The following is a 19,696-nucleotide window of genomic DNA, read 5'->3' as shown; positions in this document are numbered from 1 at the left end:
AGTCACTCCCATTCCCATACATAAAACAATAAATAAGTGAGAATTAAACCTTTTTTATATTATTACTTTTTTAATTTCGTAAAAATAACATGAGAAAAAAAAAAGGGTAAAAAAATATAAAAATAATACAAATACGGTATCAACAAATTACCAATTTCGTAGATCCTTAAAGAATAATTAACTCTGGATAGACTCGGTTAATTCGATGATACCCATAGAGGAAGGGTATGTATTTCACTCAAGTGACATCTATATACATAAAAATAAAGTATCATTTTTCTCATTTGTTAATTTTTATTTTTTTTACATGTGACATTTTCTTAATGGATCAGTACACTACCAATATGAGTAGCATCGAACTAACCTGATAGACTCCACTGTCTTTTCATAACAAATCACGGAAAAATGTCATAACAATAGAGTTATGAAATATACGAATTTGACGACTACGATCATTAAAAATTCAACTATGTATCTTTAAATAAAGTTGAATATTTTAGCTTTTTTAATGGACCGACCAAATTCTCTATTGGTTATGATTATGTATCGGTTTAGATGTTAAGAGACCGAATGTTATATAAATTGGTGTCATAATCTTAGTATGTTATATTATTATCTCTATTCGTATCTCTTCGATAATAATCTAAGTATCTCTTCCTAGTGTGTTTTAGTATCTCTAACTAAATAGTTCATCCGAAAATAATTAAAATAATAACTCAAATAGGTAAAAATGTGATATAAATATATATATTTTTAATATATAAAAAACATTCACCGTCAAATACTTAACTTAAAACAACTAAACAAACAATAACAGCTAAAGCAACCCCCCATTAGTAGAAGGAATAGACTTTACAGGTTCCCACTCTCCCTATAAACCCATAATCCCCCTCTCCTCTGCTTTGTTCTACTTCTTTCTCGTCTTCCTCCTTCGTTCTCTCAAGCTATTCTATTTCAAATAATGTAAAAAAAGACTCGATCTTTTGTTTCCCTGCTTATAATTATACAATTTCTACCTATTTAGAGTGTTTCATTAATGGCTTTCCCAAGCTTTATCACGCCTTTGTTCATCACCACCGTTTCACTCCTATTGGGACTCTGTTTTGCTGAAGATCCAGTCGTCAGCTACAACTTCATCGTCTCCTACATTACAGCTTCCCCGTTGGGTGTCCCACAACAGGTATAATTTAACTTTGATCAATTATTCAGTTGATATAATAAATTTTGAATCTTTAGTATCAGATCTGTTGATTTTGAACAATATACAGGTTATTGCTGTTAATGGCCATTTCCCAGGACCGGTGATTAATGTTACCACTAATAACAATGTTATTGTTAACGTCAAAAACAAGTTGGACGAGGGTCTGCTAATTACATGGTACTAATTTGGATAAATTTGTTTGTTTGCTGTTTTTAGAACATGAATTGGATATTTGGGTTGATCTTTAATTCTCATTTGAATGATTAGGAACGGGATTCAGCAACGTAAGAGCTCTTGGCAAGATGGTGTTCTTGGTACAAACTGTCCAATTCCTTCTAAATGGAACTGGACTTATCAATTCCAGGTTAAGGATCAAGTTGGTAGTTTCTTTTACTTTCCATCCACCAATTTTCAGAGAGCTTCAGGCGGTTTTGGCGGGTTTATCGTTAACAACAGACCGATTATTCCTATTCCTTTCGATACACCTTACGATGATATCGTTGTTCTAATTGGTGATTGGTACATTCAGAATCATACGGCTTTAAGAAAGACTCTTAATGGAGGAAAAGATTTGGGTATGCCAGATGGTGTTCTTATCAATGGAAAAGGTCCTTATAGATATAACACAACATTGGTTCCTGATGGAATTGATCACGAAACGATAAACGTTCAACCAGGGAAAACTTATCGGGTTCGTGTTCACAATGTTGGGATTTCGACAAGTTTGAACTTCAGAATTCAGAATCATAATCTTCTTTTAGCTGAAACAGAGGGTTCATACACTGTTCAACAGAATTACACAAACTTAGACATTCATGTGGGTCAATCTTATTCGTTTTTAGTAACCATGGATCAGAACGGGACCAGCGATTACTACATCGTTGCGAGCGCGCGTTTCGTGAACGAAACCGAATGGAAAAGGGTTACTGGTGTTGCGATCTTGCATTACACGTCCAATTCTAAATCCAAATCCAAATCCAATCCCGAGCCTAAACCTGCTTCAGGACCCCTTCCCGACCCACCAAACGATGAATTTGATAAAACGTTTTCGATGAATCAGGCGCGGACGATCAGATGGAATGTGACTGCTAGTGGGGCACGACCGAATCCTCAAGGTTCGTTTAGGTATGGTTCTATAAACGTCACTGAAGTTTACGTTTTGAAGAACAAACCGCCGGTGATGATTAACGGGAAACGTAGGACAACTTTGAGTGGGATTTCGTTTGTGAATCCCACCACCCCGATTAGACTTGCTGATCAGTATAAATTGAAGGGTGTTTATAAGCTTGATTTTCCGACGAAGCCACTCACCGGAGCCGCGGTTATGGAAACGTCGGTAATAAATGGTACTTATAGAGGATTCATGGAGATCATATTGCAAAACAATGATACTAAGATGCAAAGCTATCATATCAACGGTTATGCTTTCTTTGTTGTTGGGTATGAATTAATAACAGAAAAGATTCTCTCTTTAATATTTCAACTTTGATGTAAGTATTTAATTTTGTTGTTTTTTTTTCAGGATGGATTTTGGAGAATGGACTGAGAACAGTAGGGGGACTTATAATAAATGGGATGGAATTGCTCGATCGACAGCACAAGTTTTTCCGGGGGCGTGGACGGCGATATTAGTTTCGTTGGATAATGTTGGAGTTTGGAATTTGAGATCGGAAAATCTCGATTCTTGGTATCTTGGGCAGGAAACTTACATTCGTGTGGTTAACCCGGAAATTACTAACAAAACGGAGTTGGCTATTCCGGATAATGCTTTATTTTGTGGTGCTCTTTCGAAACTTCAAAAGTAAGTGTTTTTTTCTTTAGAATATATAGTTGAAGTTTTGTTCTATGTTACATAAATTTCGAATTGATTATTCTTTTGTTGTTGTTTAGGCCACAAGATATCTCATCAGCAATTGCTACATTTGGCGGTGGATTGCAGGCGTTATGGATTATTATTGGAATGATCATATATTGTAGCTTAATGAATATTCATTAATAGTAATGTTTTTTAGTTTGTTTGTTGATGTATGACTTTTCTATATCTTTCTTGCACAATGGGGTGTTTTAATTTGTCAATAGTTACCATTCTTTGATTCAAGACTATATGATTTTTTGTAAACATCTTTTATTTTTTATGTAATTGTAGGTATATATAACTTAACTTTGAATAACAAAACAGAAATTACTTTTCGTCAATAAAAATGGAAAAATTATTCCGTTGCCGGGAATCGAACCCGGGTCTTTCGGGTGAGAGCCGAATATCCTGACCAACTAGACTACAACGGATTTTGATATTACTTTTAATAATATATATTATATAGAAAACATTATAATTATATTTGTTTTCATTCGCATTAGGTAGTGCATTATGAACTATGAAGCTTTTTAACGTTGATGTTTATATTATATTTTATGATTTTTTATGTTATGTTTAAAAAGGTTAATTAATATTGAGCCAAATATTTATTTAAATTTTAATTCTGAAAATGAATCCAGCTGATCACAGTTTAAGATAATTTGTCGTATGTTTATACAGAAAAAAAGATAATTGTTTTTAAAAATAATCTGGATATTTATTGTAAAAATATAGAGAAATAGAAAGTTAATATGTTTTTCTTTGATATAGTTTAATCTCATTTAACTCAATGTAAAGATATATATGAAAATAAATTTTCTACAATACACTACAACATATAAAAAATCAAAATAATTAAATTTAATTATTAAAGAGTATAACTAATTAATTATATATATATATATATTTTAAATTTATAACTTTTAATCTCTTATACATAAATTTTGTCAATTAATATTTTTTTCAAAATTATTTGAAGAGTAATGAAATTTGATTTTACACAAATATTTAAAAATAAGTTTATAACTTTACATGTCAGTCAACTCCACAAAATATTTATTTTATGATGCTTATATATATATCCACCACTGGTCTTAGTTTGTCACGCCTTATAAACACAATGATGAAATATGATTGAACCCTAAAAAGCAGACTATGAAGAAAGTATGCTAGAACCTAGAAGGAAAAAACAAATATAACTGTACATTATAATATCATTCAAATGAGTTCGCTATAAATATACAAACATTTTGAATCTAAAAATGCATTTAAATTATATTATGTTTGAAAATTAAACTTGATTAGTTATTATATATATATTCAAAATTTTATTTTAAATGTTTTCAAATGACAAAATTGTTTTTGTCTAGCCAGTTGTACATAATCAAACTTTTTAAAGAAATTATTTATTCTAATATTCTCAGATCAATTAGTAATAGAATTAAAGAAAATGCAATAAAAAATAACATTATATATATATTAGTTAGGCCATTAGTTAGACAAGGATGAGCTCTAATTAGTAATAGTTAGATTGATTAATTAATTAATCCAAATTCCAAATTAACCATTGATGCCAAGCCCTAATTAAACCTAGCTAGGATTAGTACAATTTGAGAGACATAGCTAGAGATTGCTAATACGGAGAGAAACAGAGGTTTTGTGATGCAAAGTAGCCACCGTCTTTGATCAACATAATAGAACGATCTTCTTCTTCCTCCTGTACATTTTTAATATTAATTTAACTCAAATCTTTAAAATACAACTACACAAATATTTAATGGAAAAAAAAAAGAAAGAATAAAATAAAATAAAAAATCACTAAAAAATGCATACAAATATTAGTAGACACCCAATCATATATTTTAGTTGAACATATATATATATATATATATATATTATAAATTTTATATTAAAAACTATTTAGGACTATTAATTATACTCTAATTTATGATTAATTAATTAATAATACAATTAGTGGACAAGTACCTGGCGACGGACGGACAGCGTGGCTTGGTTGGGTATGTGATCTGGCATTACCCCAAAGTGAATGTGTGGAAAGTGGGCCCACTTGTTGAAGAAAAAATATTAAATATATAATTATAAGTCAATTTAATATTAAATATGGATCATACAATTAAAGGTGAAATTAAAATAAATATACGTTTTTGGCAGCGGCACTGAAAGCGTCCCTATGGCATATACCCGGATTTCCTGCTTTGATCCGCTGGATTTCTTCTCTGTTAATTATAATATATTTCAATTTTAATTATAACACACATATTTAAGAATTTAAGGATGTCTTAATTATTAATTACTTGATGAAACGGTTGTAGGCAGAAGGCACTCTCTGTCTCTTTTCTGGAGCTGAAAATCATATACCAATTATAATAAAACAAACTTTGAAAAGAAAACAAAAAATCATATATTTATCAAACTAACTAACAACATCAAACTTGGGACATAATCGATCTCTTGAGGAGAATACCTAGCTAGCTAAGTGTTCGAGATGGACATTATATAAACATTTTTCATTAATCTATTTAATCGCGAATGTTATAACCGTAAGATGACCAACGATAATACTTTATGTTATATATGTTTATTTAAAGTGTGTGAAATGATTGATACAAACACTAATTAATTTTTTTACAAGATTAAACTATTTCATTAATAAAATACATAATATAAAAGAATGATTATTGGAGAAAATTAGCCTAGAATCATGTTAAGAGGGGTGAATGGATTTAGGGCCTAGTGGATCTTAAACCAAACAAAAAAAGTAACATATTTTATTTTTATTTATTTTTTAATTTAGAATGTGATATAACTTTATTTCTTAATTTTTTCAATTAATTTTTTTTTTTTGTCTCTTTCTTAAAAAGAGTTATAAACTCACATTAATTCACTCATTTCATCCACAAATTTCCTTTAACTATTTTAATTTCCAAATTTATTCGTAAACATACAAAATTGAAAACTCACCCTTGATAACGGGTGTTTGTGGATAATTGTTATCATGGGTTGCTCCTCCACATGGAGATGTCAAGTCAATAGGATTATTATTTGCTTCCATCAATTGCTGATTCATGCAAAAGTTTGTGCTAGCAGTATTCACCATCATCATGTTGTGCAACTCATCCTAAATTAAGATAGAAAATTTTTAATATCTCAAGTGTGAACGTGATCAAGTGAGACATATATATATATATAATTATTTACCAAAAGATTGCATGAAGAAGAAGAAGAAGGGAGCCCAAAGTGGATCTGATTGACTTTGGCCGCCACTGGCAAGAGACTGCAGCAATGCCCGCATCGGACACTCACAGACTTGAACAAGCTCAACTCAGGAACACTCACCTATATGTATATGTATAAACCCTAGCTAGTTAGTAAAACGTACTAAACCCTAAACTAAAAGACACATAATTAACCACAAACAAATAGAACCAATTTGTAAGACAATTTATGATATTACCACATGAATCAAAGATATAGATAAAGAAGTTAGACATGATCAAGAAATGAGTTTAATTATTACCACGAGTATGGTGTCGCAAATGTTGCAGTGGAGATAGCAGAGCTGGTCGGAGGATGAGGAAGAAGAGAACATGTTTTGGAACTGTTTGAGATCGAGCCGGTCTAGTATGATTGATTTGATTGATATATAGTCGTCTGATCTCGATCTCAATCTCCTTAATTGGATCTGGAAGCTTCGCTGAGATTTTGAAGTTAGCTTCTTTGGGTATTATGGTTGTAAGAGATCAGAGAGGAGATCGAATGGATAATGTCCATGTCAAAGATAACAACAAAAACTAGGGTTTGTATATATGTAGAATGATGAGAGGGAGAGATGCTATGGAAATATGTTGTTGTCTTTTATGTGGTGCTTAATTGGTCGAGCAGCAGAATAACTCATATTCTATTTTTTTTATTAGTGACTCGCAGGAACTAATAATTCATACATGGTTTCTAAGATTTTTAACTCCACCATGGGAAGGAGGGTCAAACCATAAGTTTATATAAAACATCTATAGATAGTCAATCACCATAAGTAAAATACGTATCATTCAATATGTGTATCATTCACAATATTATTATTATATAATGTTTTTTGAAATTTATTTTAAAAATTTATTAGGTCAATTGGGGAGTTAATAGTTTTTCTCATATATCTAAAAGTTCGATAACATATTAAATAATGTTGTTGTATTATATTTTTTTTATCCCTCATGTTTTGTTGTTATGTAAGGATGGTTGAATCAAGTTAACTCATTTTCGAGAATGTTTGATCTTTAGGTTCTTTCAAAGAATTTTACTTTAACCTAACCATCATTTCATTCATATAATTATTTTATATATATATATTATATATTTTAAGGATCTATATTTATTAAAAATAAAAATAATAGTTTAAATACTATAACAAATAATGACATGAACTCTTTTATATATTAAAAGGGGAAAATGTCAATTTTATCACTGAACTATAATAGAATATTCACGTATATCACTGAACTAATTTAATAATGTTTAATTTAATTATTCAAAAAAACTCTCTCCTTCCTTGAGCTAGCTGCAAATGTAGTAGGTGTATTTAATTATATGCTTGACCCTTTTCGATATCATTATCCGACAATAAATCCGTAGTTTTTTATCTCTCAATAAACACTTTTACTATTTGAATTATCCGATTTAATGATATATTTGATGCTGAACTTGCAAACCTACACTTTTTTTTAAAATTAATGACATAAAAAGAAAAGTAATATGTATTTATAATAAAGAAGGGAAGCATGCATATTGCAGAATGCATGCTTTAACATGAAGGGCAAAATAAGGGATCGATGTACGTAGGTGACAGTTGAAAGAAAGTAATGAATTAACATACATACATACATCAATCAATCAATCAATATCTATTATATGAGCATGATGATGCTGGCTGAAAAGATGACATGTGATTGCCATTCCCAATGCATGCCCCCCAACATAGAAAGGGACGTTTGCATGATCGATCGATCTCCTCATTAATAAAGCTTCTCCCCCGCCCCTTTCATAGTTATTGCTCTGCCCCCCCTTTCAGTAGCTATTCAATTAATCGCTTAATGATAAAATAAGTAACTATGCCTCACTCCAAACTTACTTTTGATCACACTTGCATCCTAGAGTTTGTTGTTTTCAAATAATTTATATCTCATATATATTCAAGAATCAAATAAACTTAATCAAGGATTTGGGTATGTAAACAGATTGAAGATTTAAAAGAAATAAATGTTTAAAATGACATGACCAGTCTCTTAATTAGGATCTCTCAAAACACACATTGACATTAATTAATTAATGGCAGTGAGTCAGTCATAGAGAGAACCAACGCACTCGACAGCTTCCGCCTTTACCTCAACTATGTATCCTTCCTTAAACTTCTTTATTAAATTAAAGCCACTTTTTATTTTTCTCATTTTATTTTATAATTGGGTCTATTTCGAATTAGGTTTTTTTTCTAAAAAAAATAAAAAGTATTGATTGAGTATGATTTTGAGAGAAAAAAGATTTTTTTTCATAAAAAATTTAAAATATATTAATATAATGATAAAATAAAAAATAATAATTTAAAATATAAGATATTTTAATATTTAATAAATATTTTGTATTTAGTTATTTTAATAAATCCAAACCAAACTAACTTGAAATATTATTATCGTTTTATACCATCTTTCACTCTCGATATCATTTCTCTTATTTTTGTTATAAATAATTTGTTAAATTTATCAAATGTTTTTTTTTTCTTTTTCATATTTAAAAAAAAAATGGATTATGTATTGATATCAAAGAGTCCATCTAGTAAAAGAAAAATTAAAGCTTTAAATGTTTTGGGCTAAATTTAAAGGTGATAACCCAAAAAGAAAGGAAATGAAAGCCCAATAAAAGTGTAAGGGCTGGATATGTGAAGCCCAATAAAAGAAACAAATGTCGGCCCAAGAAACTAAGGAACCGACGTGTGTAAATCCTAACCACTTTCCATTTCCCACAAATCAAACCGTATATCCATTCATTCAATTCAATTTTGAAGCAACCAAGATCCTCCAAGCAAGCAAAACAATGGCTTCAGTAGCTTCAATTTCCATTTTGCCAATGAAATCAATGAAATTCTCTCTCTCATCTCCCTCTCCTTCATCTCTTTTATCAACCACTAGGTCCACTACTACTAGATCTTTCAATCTCCTAAGATCATCGTCAAGATCATTCACGGTGCTCTGTCAAGCAGAGTCAGATATGGAAAGAAAAGAAGAGAGAATTCAGAGTAGCAGTAATGGAATTCGAATATTTCAACGATCAGTTACCTAGGTTATACATTCATCCACGACGTATTTTTCATAAATTTCAGGAAGCTGGAGAGGACTTGTATCAACCGCATTGGCAGCAGCTGTGGTAACATTTGGAGCTGATATGTCCGCCATCGCTGATCTGAACAAGTTCGAGGCCGATACAAGAGGAGAATTCGGTATAGGATCTGCCGCTCAATACGGTTCTGCAGATCTCAGGTGATAGATAATACATTATTTGCCCTATCTTAATGCTGTGCCGATCTCATTTGCATCTTATCTCTTGCTGCAGAAAAGCAGTTCATGTAAATGAAAATTTCAGGTCAGAACCTCCTTCGCCTGTTTGTTTGTTCTTCTTCTTCGTCAATTTATTATAATCTGAATGTATATATGATACAGAAGAGCTAATTTCACATCTGCGGACATGAGAGAATCTGATTTCAGTGGATCTACGTTTACTGGTGCATACCTAGAGAAAGCAGTTGCATACAAGGCCAATTTCACAGGTACGTACATTGTTTCCATCTGTAAACTCAAACAAAATCTGATTCAATTCTGTAAGTTGAATGAACTTTTCAGGTGCAGATTTCAGCGATACACTGATGGATCGCATGGTAAGGAATTGGTCTGTGTGATTCTGTAGTATGACTGATTTAATTGAATTCCAATTGATGCATTGCCGCATTGGCATTGAATTATCATATATATATCAGGTTCTAAATGAAACGAATCTTACAAATGCAATCCTAGTGAGAACAGTTCTTACTCGCAGCGATCTTGGAGGCGCCATTATTGAAGGAGCTGATTTCAGTGATGCAGTTCTTGACCTTCAACAGAAACAGGTCCTTACATATATAATCTTGAATCATAGATTCATAGTATTCTATATAGATTCTGAATCATGATCTCATGTATGGTGTTAGGCGCTTTGTAAATATGCTAGTGGAACAAATCCAGTGACCGGAGTGAGCACGAGAAAGAGTTTGGGATGTGGAAACAGTCGCCGGAATGCGTACGGATCTCCTTCTTCTCCGCTTCTTAGTGCTCCTCCTCAGAAACTTCTTGACAGGGATGGCTTTTGCGACGAAGGATCTGGCCTTTGTGAAGGAAGCTTCTAGAATATATTGGTATGTTATATTATTTATGCTTCAAAATGTCATTAACCTAAAATATTTTACCTGTAAATGCTAATTACCTACTAATTACTATCACACTTATCTTATTGAAAAATCATCAAATTAATTGTTATATTTTTAGATAAATTATATTGATTATTTGGAATCAAAATAGTTATTTTGTTTCAATTATAAAACCTTTTTTATTTTGTAAAATCAAATTAAATAATTTATTAGTTAAAATATTAAATAATATATTTTTGTTATTAAATTTGAAAGAAAAAATTTATTTTAAATAACTCATTAAGTAGGTAAAAAATGACAATTTGAAACCATCTCGAAAAAATCGAACCGAATTGTCTTGTTTGGGACGGTTTTTTTTCCGAAATCGAACAAGGATGGGACGGGAATGGTAAATGTATCTCCCGTCCTGATCTGCCCCGATATCATTCTGATTACGCTCCAAATTCGGAACACAAAGTTTATTTTTTAAAATAATATAAAAAAATAATATATTATATTAAAAAATCTGTTTATATAATATTATTTTTTTTTTAAATATTTTATTAAAGTTGTCTTAAAAAAATTTTCAAAACCTAACAAAAAAAAAAAAAAAAAAAAAAAAACGGGACAAAAATATATTAAAAACAGGACTTTCTCGTAAATACATTCCGACCCAAATTGCCCCTGTCATTCATGTGTAATGTTAATGTTTAGTAGAGATATATCATATATCCATATTTCTGATGTAATTTTGACGTGTGTATGATGTTTAAAAAAAAAGTTTTATGATAATAAATTAATAATTAAGAGATGACACGTACGTACGGTAGGTACGATTAAAAAGACTTAAATATTACGATTAGGTAGACTTAATAAATATTATAATAACAGTAATGGTGGCTTAAGGTTTCCGTACGTGCCTCCACAAGGACAGCAATTTAATTAATTAATTAACTAATTAATACTTGCTAATTGCCCGTTGCTAATATATAATTTTAGGGTCAATGGTTGTATGGGGGGAGCAGTTTTATTGTATTTTTTAATCCTATTTTGGTCTTGTTTCGATTTTAAATAACTCAATTTGTTATTTAAATAATTTTTATTTGATATAAAATTATAAATAAATAATGATTGGGTTACTCCTTTAAGCGTTTATTTTGGACCAGTGAGTATTCTTAATTTCTTACAACTATTTTGAGTTTTTTTTTTACTTTCATTCTCTTAATTATGGGGTTAAAAATATATTTTAAAAATATTATTAGGTTAAAAATAAAATTACAATTCATATTTGTATTTTAGATAATACAAAATAAATATGAAGTCTCGTCTAAAAAAATTATTACAATTAATATTTATATGTTTAAAATTATTTTAATTTGTAAGATTTCTTCATCCATTCAAAATGTTATTTTTTGAATAAAAACAAACTCAAAAGATTCTACAAAAATGAATTTAAATTTTTTTATCGAATCTAGGAAGCTACCATAACCCGGTTATTCGAAATGATTATTACCTCGACTTCAACTTAAGGGCATTTTAAGTGACAATTATTATCTCGACTTCAACTTAAAATTAAGGGCATTTTAAGTGAAGATTGATCCCGTAATTTGAATTTTTAAGTACAAACTCTTGTTACCCTAATGGTTATCCTATAATTAGGGAATTGAGAGTATTTGTTTTCTAATGCAATGATTTTGCAAATGTCTACCTCAAGATCCAAAAGCCAACATTTGTTAATGACATGACACATTCTATGTTTATGGTACTTCATAATTTATTCGAAAACCGTCTAATGAATGACCCATATAGTAGAATGAATTTCTCTTGATGCAAAATTGCTAGTAACTATGATATGCATTTTAAATACCATTATGACACCTCCAAACAATACATGTTGAATGTGTTAAGCCATCTTCACCGACTCATCTGAAATCTTTCTCCAAACCTTTCCTAGGGTGTAAAGAGATATTTCAAGACAATTGAAAAAAAAAACAATATATATATCACTTGAGTTAATTAAAAATTTAATATGATTTTTTTTCTAGATTTTTAATCTGGTTAAAAAATAATACATCATTCTCTATCCTTTCTTGTTAATATATTTTTTGCTCTATTATTTTTCTATATATATATATATAATTAATAGTAAACTAATAAATTTAAATATGCATATTTTGAACTATAAATATGAGTTTATTTTTAAAAAGTAATACTATAAATAATACATATCTCAGATAAAATAAAATAAAATCAAAACAAAAAACCTTTATTAAAAATTACAAGTTGAATTCTTATTTAAAATGGGGGTCATTATCAAAGAGAAATTTTGCAAGAAAATAAATGGGCCATGACAATAGGAAATTGTGTATTGAAAATAAATGCGTATCACATTCACAATCAAAGAAATAGCATATATTCTTATAATAAATATATTTATCAGTTTGAAACATTAAAAAAAGTCATGGAGAAGCTAAAATTCATTATAGGACACGTGTGTGGTTTGACGGGAATTGTGACCATGGGGATCAACAGTTGAATATTATTTAACCAATAAAACAAAACCACGTTAAACACTACTGGTAAGTACTACGGATATCAAATCTCTTTCAACAAATAAAAAAATTATCATAGTCAGTCAATCCTTCCAAATTAAAATAACACAAGATATTTTAAAATGTTTCAGTTGAAATGAAAACCTATTTAAATATTGGTTACTTAATCCAAGATGATGATGATAATTAATTTTATTTAAATATTCGTCCATAACATAAACACTATTGACCCAAAGAAAATGAAAAATATACGTGCATAGCAAAGATTTCATATTCTAATGAATTTAGTAAGTATGAATTTAGCTTTCTACGTTCACACACACATAAATAAATAATATCAACATTAATGAGAATGATTAGAAATAATAAATATTATTAAATTTATTAATATATACATAAATATAAAACAAAATTAAAATATTATTTCATCTACATAAGACTCGTGTAGACTGGCCTACTCAATTTTTTTTAATTATTTTTTTTACGGTTAAAATTTGACTATACACACTAATTTCTTACAAATTTTGAATGTAGATTTAGCTAATCTGGATATAAACATTGATAACAGTAAACATGAAGCCAACTAGTTAATAAATAAAATAAAATAAAATTAGAGACTTAAATAATAATAAAATAGGAGGGGGAGAGAGAAAAAGAAAGATACTTTTAGGGGATGCTTGGTACGTGGTTTTTGTACTCAGGAATGGGAAAGGGAATAAAATGAAGTGTTTGGTTGATGGGTTTCATTCCAGAACTTTGATTTGATTCCCGGATACTCAGGAATCATCCATTCCTCTCTAAATTGGGAGGAATGAATCCCATTCCCTTGTAATGTATTTTCTCTCCCATGATGTCCACTATCCCACGTTCTCTCTCATAATTATAATTATAATATTATATATATTTTTTCTTTTATAATTATATTAGACGTTCTTTTATAATTAAAATAATAATTTATTTTAATTTATTTATTGAAATAAATTATTTCAATTATTTAAATAATATTGAGAAATTATTTTAAATAATATAAAATTAATAAAATAAAATAAATATTTTAAAATAATTATAATAACTAATAATAAAAAAAATATTTTTATATAATATTTATATATTATATATTAATAATAAAATTATAATAAATTAATTAAAATATAAAAACTTAAAAATAAAATAACAATTTTATTAAAATAAATATTGAAAAAATATTAGAAAAATTAGATATAAAATATTTTAATAAAAAATTTTATTAAAAATATTATGCAATGTTATAGTATATATTATTAAGTGAAATATTATATTTCATTTAATTAATTATTAATATATAATATTTTTAAAAAATTATATTTATTAATAGATAATTTTTATTTATAAATAAAAAAATTAAATCATTCAATTACTTTTTATATGTATTTAAATATATATATATATAATTAATATAATAAAATATTAGATATTTATATTTTATTAAATTAGAACACACTTCAATATTTTATATATTTTAAACAATTATAATATAAAAATAATAATATTTTGTATTTTTAATTAAATAAAATAAAATATAAAATAAAAAGATTAATCTAATTCAATTACAAATTAATATTAATAATTTATCTCTAATAAATCTAAACATTATCAATGGAATAGAAATATAGGAATGGAAATATCCAAACACTATCAATGGTATTGAGAATGATTAATACTCATAACCAAACACTACACTTCTATCAATCATACCCATTCCCATTCCACACATCTATCAATCCCATTCCTATTCCGATTCCCTTATTTGAACCAAGCGCCCCCTTAATTATTATTGCGGCTCCTGAGGCCACCCTACAGCCGCGAAGCATCGCCTAATCAATTACCCCTGACCTTGACCCCTCGTTTCACTCATTGAAACTTCATTAATAATAATAGTAATTATTATTATTAATATTATTTATTATTATTCTAAATAAACACCATATAAGGAGCACAGTATTGTATTATTATAAATTAAAGATATTATTAAATTTATTATATATTATTTATTAGAAGATGTTGAAAATAAATAAATAATTTTGAAAAGTCAAAACTCCAATTATTCTCCAAGCACACCGGAGTAATACGGACGCGATCTTCTTCCCTTTTTCTCACAGCTGCTTGCTTATAAAAGGGTCAGTTTTTCTGTTTATTTTCATCCATTAGTAACAAACAGATTGATTTCAACAACAAACATTCTCTGGCACCTACCAAAGGAAACATCATCATGAGAAAAGGGAGGAGGAGTAAAGGATTCAAGCTCAAGATCATCCTCAAATGGGCAATCACCTTTGTTCCTCGATGTAGGAGAAAAAGATCCTCCTACCAACAGCTTGAACCAGCACCACCACCAGTCAGATCATCATCAACAGCCATGTCCACTTTACGCCATTGGGGAAGCTCGATTAAAAGAAGGCTCTGTTTCACCCGTAGTTACATTAGAATGGGGACGACGGATCATCATGAACTCATGATCATGAATAATAATCCCAATCCAGAATTGGATGTACCAAAGGGCCATCTTGCAGTCTATGTGGGAGATGACGCTCAGAGGTTTTTAGTCCCCGTCATCTACTTTAATCACCCTCTGTTTGGTGACCTCTTGAAAGAAACCGAGAACAAATTTGGCTACGATTTCCCCGGAGGAATCCAGATACCCTGCCCTGTCTCAGACTTCCAGAAGGTTCAGACAACCATTGCTGCCACCAGCAGCAGCCAAAGGTTTACCTGGCTCCACCGCTAGCTTACCCAGCACAAAACATCTTAGTTCAAGATTCTTAATATGCTTGAACTGGCAGGCATGGATGGGTCTAAGGCTATCGGTTTAACCTTTCAGTCATGAAGCTACAGCTTCAAGGATTGGAAAAAAGAGAGTTTGTAGGATTTTAGAAACCATGTCGTTTGTAATTAATTAACTTTTATCTTCACACTGTTTGAATATCACAACCTTTTGCTAAATCATACTCATACATACTATGACTAAAAAACATTCAATGTCTTTGAGACCCTGAAATTGAACTTGAACCCACTTAAGCTATCTCAAGTGGGTTCAAAGTCTCAGATTCTGAGAACCAAGAAACAAGATTAAAAGTACGGCACCAAAATCTTATGAAATTGCCATTAACAAGAGAGAGTATCTGTGTCCATATTCTTGCCGCACTGAACAAACATCCACAGTCCCCCATTTAAAGCTAACACAATGTAATTGGGGAAAATGGATGTCGTATCCTCCTCTTAATCAACTTCAACAAAACTTATAATTAAACAAATATGAATTCTAACCTACTACAAAGGCAACTCATAAAATAATGTTATGAGAATACAATACATACACAGATTGGGTGTACCTGAGCAGGTCATACTGTGGAAGAAGATGCTTGAAATTAATTAAGCATTGGCGGGTTCTTCCTTTGTTGCAAGTTGGTTCTGGATGTGTTGAGGGACGACGTCGAATTTGGCTAGCTGCATTGTGTAGGAAGCACGACCTTTCGTCATGCCACGGAGTGTACTCACATACTGAAACATCTCCGCCAGAGGAACCAGGGAATCAACTACCTGTAGCAGCCATTACAAAAAAAGAATAAATTAAGCTTTTGAAAAAGAATAAAAAACTTCATAAACAAATCGTGTCGTACCTTGAGACCACCAGGTTTGTCGCCAAAGCTGTTAATCTGGCCTCTTCTTGAATTAAGATCACCAATAACATCTCCCAAGTGTTCTTCAGGGGTTACAACTTCAACTTTCATTATGGGTTCAAGCATCTTTGGACCAGCTTTCCTCACACCTTCCCTAAAAGCTCCCCTAGCCGCAAGCTGGAATGCCAAAACACTCGAATCGACATCATGATAAGAACCTTCCACTAAAACTGCACGCATGTCCACAACAGGGAATCCAGCAAGGACTCCGTTGCTCAAGCACTCCTCTAAACCTTTCATCACACCAGGAATGTATTCCCTGGGAACCGATCCTCCCTTTATTTCACTCTTGAACTCGTATCCTCCTCCTGCCTCCATCGGCTCAAACCTTACAGTTATATCAGCAAACTGCCCTTGCCCGCCTGACTGCTTCTTGTGAACATATTTCACTTCCGAAATTTTCGAAATGCTCTCCCTGTAATTTACTTGTGGCGCACCAACATTAGCTTCCACCTGTGGTAATAAAAAACAAAAGCAATTGTTTTATATATAAACATGTAGAATGAAAAATTAAGGTATGTGTCTAATCTACCTTAAATTCCCTCTTGAGCCGGTCAACTATAATTTCGAGATGTAATTCACCCATTCCTTCAATAATAGTCTGGTTGATCTCTTCATCTCGCGAAAAGTGGAAAGATGGGTCCTCCTGGGCAAGCTTGATCAAGCCATTAGCCATCTTATCAACATCAGCTTTGGTTTTCGGTTCAATAGCAACTTTAATGACAGGATCAGGGAAATCCATTCTTTCAAGCACAACTGGCTTCTCAGGATCGGATAGGGTTTCTCCAGTAATGGTATCTTTAAGACCTGCCAGAGCAACTATATCACCGGTTAAGGCTACTTTAACGTCCTCCCTGCTATTGGCGTGCATTTCCAAAAGCCTACCAATTCTTTCCTTCTTTCCTTTGTTGGCATTCAGTACATAAGATCCTGCTGTTAGCTTGCCGGAATATACTCTGACAAATGTCAGCGAACCGACAAATGGATCGTTCATGATCTTGAAAGCAAGTCCCGAGAATGGTTCATCATCACTGGCAAGTCTTTCGATAACCACATCAGGGTGATCAGCGTCTGTACCCTTCATTGGTGGTAAATCCATTGGCGAAGGCAAATAATCTATAACTGCATCGAGTAACGGTTGAACGCCCTTGTTCTTGAAAGCTGACCCACATAAAACCGGCACAAAACATGCACCGATCGTACCTTTCCTAATTAATCTCTTTATTGTTTCTTCATCAGGCTCTTCTCCTTCAAGATATCTCTCCATGACCTCATCGTCTAGTTCAACTATTGTCTCTAACAACTGACTCCTGTAATCATCTGCCGATTCCTGATAGTCAGCAGGAATATCTTCATAAACGAATTTGGCACCCAATTCCTCTCCTGACCATAATATAGCTTTCATTCTCACAATATCAATGACACCTTGAAATCTTTCTTCTGCACCTATTGGAATTTGAAGCACAAGTGGTTTCGCACCTAAATTTGTGACAATCATGTCCCTTGTTCTGTAGAAATTAGCCCCTAGACGATCCATCTTGTTGACAAAACAAATTCTTGGCACTCCATATTTATCAGCTTGTCTCCACACTGTCTCAGACTGCGGTTCAACACCAGCAACACTGTCAAACAAACATATAGCACCATCCAAAACCCTTAGAGCTCTTTCCACCTCAAGTGTGAAATCAACATGACCAGGTGTGTCGATAATGTTAATACGATGATTATTCCAAAACGTAGTGGTGGCAGCAGATGTTATAGTAATCCCTCTTTCCTGTTCTTGCTCCATCCAGTCCATTGTTGCTGTGCCTTCATGCACCTCTCCAATCTTATAGTTCCTACCAGTATAGTATAGAATGCGTTCAGTTGTTGTCGTCTTTCCAGCATCTATATGAGCCATAATTCCAATATTTCGGTAATCCTTCAGAGGTACAGCTCGCTTTGATTCTGCAAAATGTATATCACAATTCTCAGTGGACAGGCTATGAACAGTTTAAGATACATAAAAAGTTATGTGATAATCACCCAACATCAAGAATGGAACCAGTTTATAATAATCATGTTTATAAACCTAAAAGTTTTGAACTTTAGAATCACTGAGACAAGATTAACCTAAAACAAACAATATAGAAGAAATTCAACTGCAATATGAATTGATGTGCAGATAGAGAAGAAGAAGAAGATAGGGAGACCTTCAGCAGCCACGGCGAAAACAGAGACGTTCCTTCTGTGATTAATGTATAAGGGTGATTTCCTCGAAGTGGCGGCAGAGCGGAGGCGAACTGTCCCGAAGAATTCAGAAAGGGATGAAGAAGTTCGAGAATGAGAGTGAGGGAGACGGAGGATACGGCGAGGAGAAAGAAGCAGTGGACTCCGATTGCCGGCGAGGTGGGACGGCGTGGAAGCCGGCGACGACGGCAATTTCAACAATTCTGCCGCCATTTTTGCTATCCTCAGTAGTGAACTTTGGTTGGTGTTTGGTTTGGGGAAGATAACGAAACACAAAATGTTTCGTGGCCTTCTAAGCGCCTTTTGGCCCTAGATTATCTTCCACTTTATTTTGTGGCCTTCAAAAATCAAATTTTTTTATTTTATTTTGTCAATTTAAACATTAATTCCATTATTTCAATCTTTTCATTTTTTATATCTTAAAGTATAACAAAATATTCAAATAAAGAATCAGACATTCTTGATATATTCAATTTTTTTTTTATGTTATTTAGATTTTTAATTGATTAAATTATTATAATATTTTTTTTATTTAAAATTTATTTTTTTTAAATAAATTAAAAGTATTTAAAATAATTAAACGAATAATTTAATTATTAAAATGTTAGTTACGTGATGAAAGAGATTATTTATAATAAAAAATCGATAAAATCAATAAAAAAAAAGAAAATATAAAAAGTGCATCGAAGAATTAGGATAATA

General features: G+C 31.1%; 5 protein-coding genes and 1 non-coding gene across 7 annotated transcripts; 3 read left to right on the top strand and 3 right to left on the bottom strand.

Moving 5' to 3' along the window:
* Positions 1-860: 860 nt before the first annotated feature.
* Positions 861-3,356, top strand: LOC124910830 (monocopper oxidase-like protein SKU5). The gene is made up of 5 exons (XM_047451514.1): positions 861-1,180; positions 1,269-1,378; positions 1,469-2,641; positions 2,724-3,002; positions 3,092-3,356. The coding sequence occupies exons 1-5, from the start codon at positions 1,037-1,039 to the stop codon at positions 3,195-3,197; spliced, it is 1,812 nt and encodes a 603-aa protein (XP_047307470.1). The 5' UTR covers positions 861-1,036; the 3' UTR covers positions 3,198-3,356.
* Positions 3,357-3,414: 58 nt separating this feature from the next.
* On the bottom strand, positions 3,415-3,487 carry TRNAE-CUC. The gene has a single exon. It is a non-coding gene; the product is annotated as a tRNA-Glu (tRNA).
* Positions 3,488-4,689: 1,202 nt separating this feature from the next.
* On the bottom strand, positions 4,690-6,666 carry LOC124910143 (axial regulator YABBY 3-like). The gene is made up of 6 exons (XM_047450758.1): positions 6,595-6,666; positions 6,332-6,413; positions 5,372-5,420; positions 5,218-5,293; positions 5,043-5,123; positions 4,690-4,770 (listed from the first exon to the last, which is right to left on the bottom strand). Exons 1-6 carry the CDS (start codon positions 6,664-6,666, stop codon positions 4,690-4,692), a joined length of 441 nt encoding a protein of 146 aa, XP_047306714.1.
* A 2,441-nt stretch (positions 6,667-9,107) lies between these two features.
* On the top strand, positions 9,108-10,650 carry LOC124945222 (thylakoid lumenal protein TL20.3, chloroplastic). 2 transcript variants are annotated; one of them, XM_047485613.1, is made up of 7 exons: positions 9,108-9,356; positions 9,433-9,598; positions 9,672-9,701; positions 9,779-9,885; positions 9,959-9,993; positions 10,093-10,221; positions 10,303-10,650. In XM_047485613.1, the coding sequence occupies exons 2-7, from the start codon at positions 9,504-9,506 to the stop codon at positions 10,495-10,497; spliced, it is 591 nt and encodes a 196-aa protein (XP_047341569.1). In that variant the 5' UTR covers positions 9,108-9,356; positions 9,433-9,503; the 3' UTR covers positions 10,498-10,650. The 2 variants fall into 2 exon arrangements, with proteins under 2 accessions (XP_047341569.1, XP_047341570.1); XM_047485614.1 differs by having other exon boundaries at positions 9,108-9,362.
* A 4,615-nt stretch (positions 10,651-15,265) lies between these two features.
* Positions 15,266-16,028, top strand: LOC124945059 (auxin-responsive protein SAUR36-like). Its single transcript, XM_047485429.1, has one exon. It carries the CDS (start codon positions 15,298-15,300, stop codon positions 15,811-15,813), a length of 516 nt encoding a protein of 171 aa, XP_047341385.1. The 5' UTR covers positions 15,266-15,297; the 3' UTR covers positions 15,814-16,028.
* A 133-nt stretch (positions 16,029-16,161) lies between these two features.
* On the bottom strand, positions 16,162-19,286 carry LOC124945058 (elongation factor G-1, chloroplastic). Its single transcript, XM_047485428.1, has 4 exons — positions 18,958-19,286; positions 17,298-18,712; positions 16,706-17,218; positions 16,162-16,625 (listed from the first exon to the last, which is right to left on the bottom strand). Exons 1-4 carry the CDS (start codon positions 19,205-19,207, stop codon positions 16,458-16,460), a joined length of 2,346 nt encoding a protein of 781 aa, XP_047341384.1. The 5' UTR covers positions 19,208-19,286; the 3' UTR covers positions 16,162-16,457.
* Positions 19,287-19,696: the final 410 nt, after the last annotated feature.

This window comes from Impatiens glandulifera, chromosome 7, assembly GCF_907164915.1.
Source record: "Impatiens glandulifera chromosome 7, dImpGla2.1, whole genome shotgun sequence".
NCBI lineage: Eukaryota > Viridiplantae > Streptophyta > Magnoliopsida > Ericales > Balsaminaceae > Impatiens > Impatiens glandulifera.
The sequence above is the reverse complement of the archived record's forward strand: the minus strand, read 5'-3'. Positions and strand labels throughout refer to the sequence as shown.

Bases quoted from the DNA above. Each gene is read 5' to 3' on its own strand.
- LOC124945058 (XM_047485428.1), bottom strand. From the start codon at position 19,207: ATGGCGGCAGAATTGTTGAAATTGCCGTCGTCGCCGGCTTCCACGCCG. The intron at 17,219-17,297 runs GTAGATTAGACA...TTATTACCACAG, and splicing joins GGCTCAAGAGGGAATTTAAG to GTGGAAGCTAATGTTGGTGC. The intron at 16,626-16,705 runs GTACGACACGAT...TGGCTGCTACAG, and splicing joins ACAAACCTGGTGGTCTCAAG to GTAGTTGATTCCCTGGTTCC.
- LOC124910143 (XM_047450758.1), bottom strand. From the start codon at position 6,666: ATGTTCTCTTCTTCCTCATCCTCCGACCAGCTCTGCTATCTCCACTGC. The intron at 6,414-6,594 runs GTAATAATTAAA...ATATACATATAG, and splicing joins TTTGCGACACCATACTCGTG to GTGAGTGTTCCTGAGTTGAG. The intron at 5,421-6,331 runs AAGTCAATCAGA...TATGATTTTCAG, and splicing joins TCTCTTGCCAGTGGCGGCCA to CTCCAGAAAAGAGACAGAGA.
- LOC124910830 (XM_047451514.1), top strand. From the start codon at position 1,037: ATGGCTTTCCCAAGCTTTATCACGCCTTTGTTCATCACCACCGTTTCA. The intron at 1,181-1,268 runs GTATAATTTAAC...AACAATATACAG, and splicing joins CGTTGGGTGTCCCACAACAG to GTTATTGCTGTTAATGGCCA. The intron at 3,003-3,091 runs GTAAGTGTTTTT...GTTGTTGTTTAG, and splicing joins GCTCTTTCGAAACTTCAAAA to GCCACAAGATATCTCATCAG.
- LOC124945059 (XM_047485429.1), top strand. From the start codon at position 15,298: ATGAGAAAAGGGAGGAGGAGTAAAGGATTCAAGCTCAAGATCATCCTC.
- LOC124945222 (XM_047485613.1), top strand. From the start codon at position 9,504: ATGTCCGCCATCGCTGATCTGAACAAGTTCGAGGCCGATACAAGAGGA. The intron at 9,702-9,778 runs GTCAGAACCTCC...TATATGATACAG, and splicing joins CATGTAAATGAAAATTTCAG to AAGAGCTAATTTCACATCTG. The intron at 10,222-10,302 runs GTCCTTACATAT...GTATGGTGTTAG, and splicing joins TTGACCTTCAACAGAAACAG to GCGCTTTGTAAATATGCTAG.